At 40.3% G+C, this 8898-nt stretch overlaps 1 protein-coding gene across 1 annotated transcript in view; it reads left to right on the top strand.

The window, feature by feature from the left end:
- The window catches only part of LOC103295721 (olfactory receptor 1J4-like), a 28693-nt gene extending 26590 nt beyond the window's left edge, over positions 1-2103 (top strand). The window contains exon 2 of the mRNA XM_008152168.3: positions 1116-2103. Within this exon, the coding sequence (XP_008150390.2) occupies positions 1116-2103 (988 nt within the window). The remainder of the gene's footprint in view (positions 1-1115) is intronic.
- Positions 2104-8898: the final 6795 nt, after the last annotated feature.

Raw genomic sequence — 8898 nt, 5'->3', positions numbered from 1 at the left:
TTTGTCTAATTAAAGAGAGGGATAAACAGCAGGGTTATAGGAGCAGAGATTCCAATAAATCTAAGAAACATGAGAGAATTGAGACTACAACAGTTACTAACTGTGTGATGATAGTTCTCACTCGCTCCTTCTGAGTATGTATATAATAAAGTTTTATAACAGCTAACTTTTGGGACTATTTAAAATTTAATGAGGCAATAATGCAAAAATGTACTGGTTTGACAGAGCGTTCACTAAATGTCAATTATTATTAATGTGAAGATCAGTACTAGAAATAGTGATGGTCAATCAGGTAACTGTGAATCCTAAAAGATACTTCCCATCCTTCAGGGTCCCCAGTTCTCACATGCCAGATCTCATCTCAGATCTCAGGTGTTTCCTCCCTGTGGATCCTCACTTCTGAGCCAGCTTGGCAAATGGAGATAGATGCATTGAGGTAAGTTTATTTCTTGGCAAAAAGATGGATGTGCATTTAGACTTGTTTCACCAGAAGATTTACCCAATGACAGAATATGAGCTCCAAAATGCCTCTTGAGAGGTTGAGAGCTCAGATAAAAATAATGGGTAAAATTTTGTGTTTATTTTATACAAGACACTGTTCCTAGATATTAATGTGTCTTGCATTGGAATCCTCTAGGAATGTGTGACATTGGTATTACCACCTACAGTGGCACAACATGAGGCAAAGACAATCACCCCCTCAACTCATACACCCAGAAAGTGGTGGGGCCAGACTTGCAGCGCAAGAAATCTGGCTGCAGGGCTTCACTTTTACTCAGTCCTGTGTCAGGGGCACCAGAAGGTCAGGGGGCTGTGGGAAGAGGTCCTATGTGTCCCATTTATGCATGCATTTCCAATTAGTAGCACAGTGCCAGTAACCTGTCTAATTAAAAAATTAAGAAGAATGAATTTGTTCTAGTTTCATTTGAAAAAAACAATGTTGGGCATTGAGGATGTATTGCTTGCTATGGCAGCTCTATCTGATTATGTGCATGCAAGGGTAGTCTTTTTCTCCAGGAGAAAGTAGAAGACCCTACAGTGGTGGCCACAATCACACTTTGGAAATATTTTATCATTTTTCACTGTCCTTTCATCCCCAGCAGACAGAAGAGCAGCATGAGGCCTGAGAACCAGAGCAGCGTGTCCCAGTTCCTCCTCCTGGGGCTCCCCATCCCGCCAGGGCAGCAGGGCATGTTCTTCACCCTGTTCCTGAGCATGTACCTGACCACGGTGCTGGGCAACCTGCTCATCATCCTGCTCATCAGGCTGGACTCCCGCCTGCACACGCCCATGTACTTCTTCCTCAGCCACTTGGCCTTCTCTGACATTTCTCTTTCATCTGTCACTGTGCCTAAGATGCTCATGAACATGCAGACTCAGCAACAATCCATCTCCTATGTGGGATGCATTTCTCAGTTGTATTTTTTCATACATTTTGCTGGTATTGACAATTTCCTTCTGGCTGTGATGGCATATGACAGGTATGTGGCCATCTGTCACCCTCTGTACTACACCACCATCATGAGGGAGGGGCTGTGTGTACTGCTGGTGGCTGGCTCCTGGATTCTCTCCTGTGGCAGTGCCTTGTTGCACACCTTCCTATTGGCCCAACTGTCCTTCTGTGCAGACCATACCATCACCCACTTTTTCTGTGATCTCACTGCACTTCTGAAGCTGAGCTGTCCAGACACCTCCCTCAATAAGCTGGTCATATTCACTGAAGGTGGAATGCTTTTCTTTCTGCCTTTTGGTATTATTGTGGGCTCATATATCCATATAGGGACCATCATCCTGAGGGTGCCCTCCACTAAGAGACTCTTTAAAGCCTTTTCTACCTGTGGCTCCCATCTCTCTGTGGTGTTTTTATACTATGGGACAGTGGCAGGTGTTTACTTTTCCTCCTCATCATGGGGTTCCAAAGACATAATTGCTTCGGTCATGTATACGGTAGTTACCCCGATGCTGAACCCCTTCATCTACAGCCTGAGGAACAGAGATATAAAACAGGCCTTAGAGATGTGTGTCAATAGGGTTAAGTTCTTTAAGATGCAATCACTAAATCCTCTGGTTGTAGTCAGGAGCACAGGGACATATATCTCCTAAAATTACTGTATGGCCAACACCTCCATATAACTTTCATAGAATATCCATTTCTCGTCATGTATAACTGTTGTTATATGTGCACTAGGTCACATTTGCTTCTAGGATTGTTAGTAATTTTTTTTATTCCTAATTGATAGTCTTTGCTTGTACATCATCTCTTATCATATACTAGAGGCCCGGTTCACGAATTCATGCACAGGTGGGGCCCCTCAGCCTGACCAGCAAACAGGGCCAATTGGGGCCATCTCACCCAATCCTAATGGGGGCTGGCTGGCTGGGGTGAGGGACCGTGGGAGGTTGGCCAGCCATGGGAGGTTGGCTGTGGGAGTGCACTGACCACCAGGGGGCAGCTTCTGCAGTGAGCATCATAGCTACCAGCTGGTTGTCCAATCATAATGGTCACTTAGGCTTTTATATAGAGACTACAGGCCCTGTGCACAGATTCATGCACTGGTGGGGAGTGTGGCCTGTGGAGATCGGTCACTGTGGGAGCACTGCTCATCCTGGTCAGCCAAGTGGCTGTGGACCCGCCCTCTGAGCAGCTGCTCCTGCTGTGGGAGCACTGACCACCAGGGCGCAGCACAGCTGCTCCTGCTCCGGTCAGCGCACTGACCACCAGGGCGCAGCTCCTGCATTGAGTGTCTTCCCCCTGGTGGTCAGTGTGCGTCATAGCAACTGGTCGACCAGTCGTTCTGGTCATTCTGCCATTCGGTCTCTGGGCTTTTATTATATAGGATATGCAAAATGCTATGCAAAACATGTTGCACAATCATAATTGTGCTTTTGTCTCTTTCTGTTTTGTGATATGTCATTTTTTGCTAATGCATTTTTAAAAATTTTATGTTATTGAAGAGCCACTTATTTATCATCATCATTTTCTCCTGGTGCTCTTTCTTTTTTATAACCTGATTTTTTAAAAGTATATTTTATTAATTTTTTTACAGAGAAGAAGGGAGTGGGATAGAGAGTTAGAAACATTGATCAGCTGCCTCCTGCACACCCCCCACTGGGGATGTACCCACAACCAAGGTACATGCCCTTGATCAGGAATTGAACCTGGGACCCTTCAGTCCACAGGCCAACGCTCTATCTACTGAACCCAAACCGGTTAGGGCATAACCTGGTTTTTTTATGCTGGCTTTTGTTGGCTTCAAGCTGCTTGTTGTGCATCTCTTCCTAACTCACAATCATTGACATCATTTTATCTGACTGCAATCAGCCATGATAAGAATAATTACAGTATGAAAAGTGTTATGTACTACAAAGCCAGGCTGTTAGAAAAAGAGAGAAAGAGACTTTTAAAAAATGCACTTAAGATCATACCACTTTCATTTATAATTAGGAAAAGTTTTCTAGTAATAGCTCCTATCTTAATACCTCATTTATTTCTGATAGTAGTTTGATACTTTATATCTATACCTATATATAGATATACAGATATAGATATAGGTAGAGATATAGGTAGTAGTATAGTATAGCTGGTCAAGATGCAGCTTTCTCGTGGTGAGTGATTAAATGGTATTTCTTTTCTATCATTTTAAACTTTTCTTTTATCTTCTGTGAGGTGTGCATTGTTAAAAATGTAATGCTGGCTTTTGCTCATTTTATGCAAAGCAACAATTATATTTCTGGAGAATTTTGTCTATTTTCATCTAATGTAATCATAATACATTTGAATTTATATTTTCCATATTACTGTTTTTTATTTGATACATCTGTTTTACATATATTCTCTCTTGTCATCTTCCACTTTAATTAAATACATATTTTAAATTCAATTATCCCTCTATTACCTTATTAATCATACATCATTATTATTCTTTTCTGTGCTGTATGCAGAGATCATTTCTTACTTTCTTTTTAGCCATTTTAGGTATGCGATTCAGTGGCATTTAGGACACATATCACCAATCTCATTTTATGACTCGTAAAAAAACTCTATAAAACATCAACTGAATATTTTTCAACTGTGAGAAAAATAAGAACAAAGATATCTATGAACCAACATGGAGAAATATTAGGATATATTGCTAAATGAAAAAAGCAATGTATAAAAGAACATTTATAGCATGCTTCTTTTTATGTAAAAATGAAGGGGAATGAAATATACATGTGTCTGCCCATCTGAACGGAAAGAAGCACAGGAAGAATTAATCAGAAACTGATATGTATTCTCCAGTTGGCTTCTCTGAGATCACTTACAATCTTTGTTTACCTATAGGTGGTGGAGTAGAAGAGACAGGAAGATGAGTAGAATTATTTGTATAGTTTTGACTATGCTGTATTTTGCCACTAAATAAAATAAATAGGAGAGGTGGTGAATAAAACAAAATATATTAAAACAATACAAATGAATCTAAATTATATTTTGAATTAACATCATAATTACTCTTAAGGGGAAAATAAAATAAGTAACCTAAGCAATTCTTAAAATGAAAATTTTGTCTATATTTTGTCAGAATTTAGTCTCATAACTAAAAACACACACCCCTAAACAAAGTTTTAAGCTGTAGAGTGCCATGAACTGTGGTATGTGTTCAAGATTCTGAAACAGCTCCCCATATATCCAAAGGCTCGACAATTAAATAAACACGGAGGAAAAGAGAGTGGCTCTCACTCTCAGGGAAAAGAGCTCTGTACATGGAAAAGGAGAGGCTGGAAAGGTCTCTATGGTGTCAAACTAGAATTGGAGATATCAATTCAAACTCATGAGTTTTAAAATGTATAAATAGATTGCAATTTATAGGTTATATATGAACACCTATAATGTTCCCTTTCCCTATTCTTTCGGCCCCACTCCTGACCCACCTCCTGTGGGTAAACTTTCCTTTAGTTTCTTAGTTTCTAGGTTTTTTCCTGGTGTTGCTTTTATACATATTTTCTAGTTGGCATCTCTGACATCATTTAGAATCCTTGTAAGCAATAAAGACACCGAAAGCTTCAAAATAAGTAAGATTAATAATGAATTATAACTCAGAGAATAATAATCCATGTATCCGTAATGATATAAATGAATAAATAAGAAAATGAGTATGAAATAAGGAAAATTCCTTCTTATAAATGAATATCAACAGACACCTGCCAGAATGATTCATATCAATAAATCAACAAAAAACAACTGCTGGCAAGGATGTGGAGACAAGGAAACCCCAGGGCACTGCTGCTGGGAATGCAGACTGGTGCAGCCACTGTGGACAACAGCGTGGAGTTTCCTCAAAAAATTAAAAATGGAACTGCCTTTCGACCCAGTGATCCCTCTTCTGGAAGTATATCCTAAGAATCCCAAAACACCAATCAGTAAGAATATATGCACCCCTATTTTCAAGACAACACCACTAATATTTGTTAAGAACTGAAAACAGCCCACGTGCCCATCAGCAGATGAGTGGATAAAAAAGCTTTGGTACATTTACACAATGGAATACTACATGGCTGTATAAAAGAAGGAACTCTTACCCTTTGTAACAGCATAGATGGACCTGGAAAGTATTATGCTAAACAAAATTAGCAAGTCAGAGAAAGATGAATATCACATGATCTCACTAATATGTGAAATCTAATGAAGAAATAAACTGATGAACAAAATGTATAAATAGATTGCAATTTATAGGTTATATATAACATGTAGAACAAGTTATCAGCCTCCTGGTATTTGATTAGGGACTCCTCATTAATGCCTGTTATCAAGCATGAATACATAGAACAGAAAGGCAGAAACCAGAGGGGAGAAGGCTTAGGGTGACTAGATAAAGAATTATTAGCTAAAGAACACATTTACATACCTCATGGACATGTACAATAGTGTAATGAAGGCAAAAAAGGGGGGAGGAGAGGATAATAGAAGTGGGCAAAGAGGGAGACAAGTGGGAATTTGCAATAATGTCAACATTAAATATTTTTTTCATAAAAAGAAAAGAATACAACTAATAAAGAAAAAATTATAGAATTAGAAAAATCATCAGTATGCCACCATATTTGCCATATAAGCATCAGGAGTAGATGTGAAATATAGTGGGTAAGATTTTAATAAGAAAAATGGTATGTTTATAGTATCAAAATAACTACCAAATGGTAGCTATTAATTACAAACTTAAAAGAGTATCTTTAAAAAATGGTAATATATGGTACAGAACCTGGCAGATACCACCTTAGCCAATTGATCAAGGATAAAAACACTAGTAATTAGAAAAATTAATATCATAAGCCTTCTAATAATATGCACTGTGGTATATATGCTGAAAATCAAAGCCCAAAGCGTACACACACACACACACACACACACACACACACACAGAGTGGCCAGATTATTATGACCTTTGAACGCATAATAATCTGGCTACTCAGTGTATATATATATACTGTATATATTAGAGGCCCAGTGCATAAATTCGTGCATGGGTGGGGTCCGGCCAGCCTGGCCAGGGAGAGGGGACATGGGCAGTTGGCCGGCCTGCCTGCTGGTCGAACTCCTGGTCGAGGGGACAATTTGCATATTAGCCTTTTATTATATAGGATATACACTGAGTGGCCAGATTATTATACATTCAGAGATCATAATAATCTGGCCACTCAGTGTGTGTGTGTGTGTGTATGAAAAATGTAAACCATTAGGGAATCATCTGGCAGAAGCCTATCCAGGAATTCTTGATATCATTTTCACAACTTTTACATATCTTTGAAATCATTTCAAAATAAAAAGTTAAAAAAAGTTTTTCCTAGCTGGAGCAATGCCCAAGGACAAAGAAGACCAGGGCATGACTGGACTCAGGGACACTGTCCCCCAGGACTCCAGTCCTCTGGCTCTTGGACACACAGCTCCCAAAGGGCAGTCAGAAATCAGCCACAAGCTTGGGGACTTGGTTGCAGTCTCTCAGTAGCAGTGAAGTGTTATCTTTGGACTAATTTCTCTGGAGCTGGTTAAGGAAAATGCAAGTCTGTGGAAGTGCCAAGGCCCCAGATATTGCTTCTGTGTGCCTGGATGTTAGGTCTCCTGAAGAAAACCTGAGGAGATGGGCAACAGTCTGGAGCAGAAGGTGTCTGAACTCACCAATGACGAGCCCAGGTGAGAGGAGCTGGAAATCTGCACGTGGCTATGAATCTGCCTGTGTGCTAGTGGGTTCATGTGTGAGACTCTATGTCCATGACTGTGAATGTATGCATTTATTGTATATGGTTGTGTACATGCTATTTAATAGTTGCATGTGTGTGTTTGTGTGTATGAGTGTGCTATATAACTGACTCACAGCCTGGTTTTAATGCATGTAGAACAAGTTATCAGCCTCCTGGTGTTTGATTAGGGACTCCTCATTAATGCCTGTCATCAAAAACACTAGCATCACAGCCGAGCATCAAGAGTGAGACTGTTGCTTCTGCTACAGGACAAGAAGATGCCCGACCTCACCAGGAACCAAAGTCAGCTCAGAGAGAGACCTCTGCTCAGCAGCAGTGTATACTGGTACACATGGGAGCTGTGTCTGCGGGTGACACATTCATGTGTGAGGGCTGGAAGGTATATTGTTTGGTTTTCTCTGTGTGTATGTGGCCATGTGTATGTGATCAGGTGCATGGGATGTTACTGCTGATTTAATGACTGCCTGTGATTGAACAGGCATAACTGCACCAAGTAGGCTCCCGTCCCCTGGAAGGGGAAGGCCAGAAGGGTGGAAACCAGCCTCTCAGTCATAGGAGGGTGTGTGCTACTTGTTGTAGTGAGTGTGTGGCTGGGTGTGCATATGTGTTGTGGTGAGTGTTTCTGGTGAGATTTAAAAAATACATATATTTCTTATTGATTTCAGAGAGGAAGGGAAAGGGAGAGAGACATATAAACAAATGATGAGAGAGAATCACTGATCAGCTGTCTCCTGTACGCCCCACACTGGGTATCGAGCCCACAACCCTAGCATGTGCCCTGACTGAGAATAGAGCCGTGACCTTCTGGTTCATAGGTCAATGCTCAACCACTGAGCAATACCGGCCAAACTCTTGTGACATTTTCTAGTTGTTGTGGTCTTGTGTGCTTTTGGTGATGTGTGTACAGTGCTTAAGTTATGTATATGCAGTGAGTTGAGTGTTTATGAGATGAGTCCTGAGTCAGGTTGTGTTAGTATGGTTTTGAGTGAGTGATCCATTGTGTGTTGTATATGTCTCACTTAGTGTGTTACTTATGATTTGTATGTATGTAGACAAGTGTTTTTGAGCTGAACCACATATTGGCTATTCTTCCCTTAGGATGGGAACTTGGTCAGAGGTGACTAGAATCCTCACATCAGCAGTGTGTGTGTGTGTGTGTGTGTGTGTGTGTGTGCGCGCGCGCGCACGAGCGCGCACGTTTATGCATGTCAGAAATCACGTATGTCCTTACCTGTCCTCCTTCTGGGGCACCATTAGCTGAGATAGTCCCACTCTAAGCAACTCCCGGTTTCTTGAAACAAATCTGCTCTTATTTCCATGTATCTGAGTCTTTGAGTTTTTGCAACCTCTTCTTTACTTTTATGAAATATCCCAGGAAAAAAAATATGTCAGGACATCATGCTGTATGAGGCTATTGGACAGAATCACCATCAAATAGCAGAGAGACCTTGGGAAAGTTACTTAAACTTTTGGTCTTAGTTTCCACATTTATAAAATGGAAAGAATTTCACTGTTTTGTGAATGGTACTGAGGTCCTCAGTAAAAGTTATTGTGTATATAAAGTTAATATATTTGAAGATTTATTGTCAGTTGGAAGATATATAAATATAAAGGAATAAAATTATCTAGTAAGAGGTTTCAGAATTTTGGACAACTTTGAGTCCT

Source organism: Eptesicus fuscus, chromosome 15, assembly GCF_027574615.1.
Source record: "Eptesicus fuscus isolate TK198812 chromosome 15, DD_ASM_mEF_20220401, whole genome shotgun sequence".
Lineage (NCBI taxonomy): Eukaryota > Metazoa > Chordata > Mammalia > Chiroptera > Vespertilionidae > Eptesicus > Eptesicus fuscus.
Note: the sequence above shows the minus strand (reverse complement) of the source record. Positions and strands in the feature narration are given on the sequence as shown.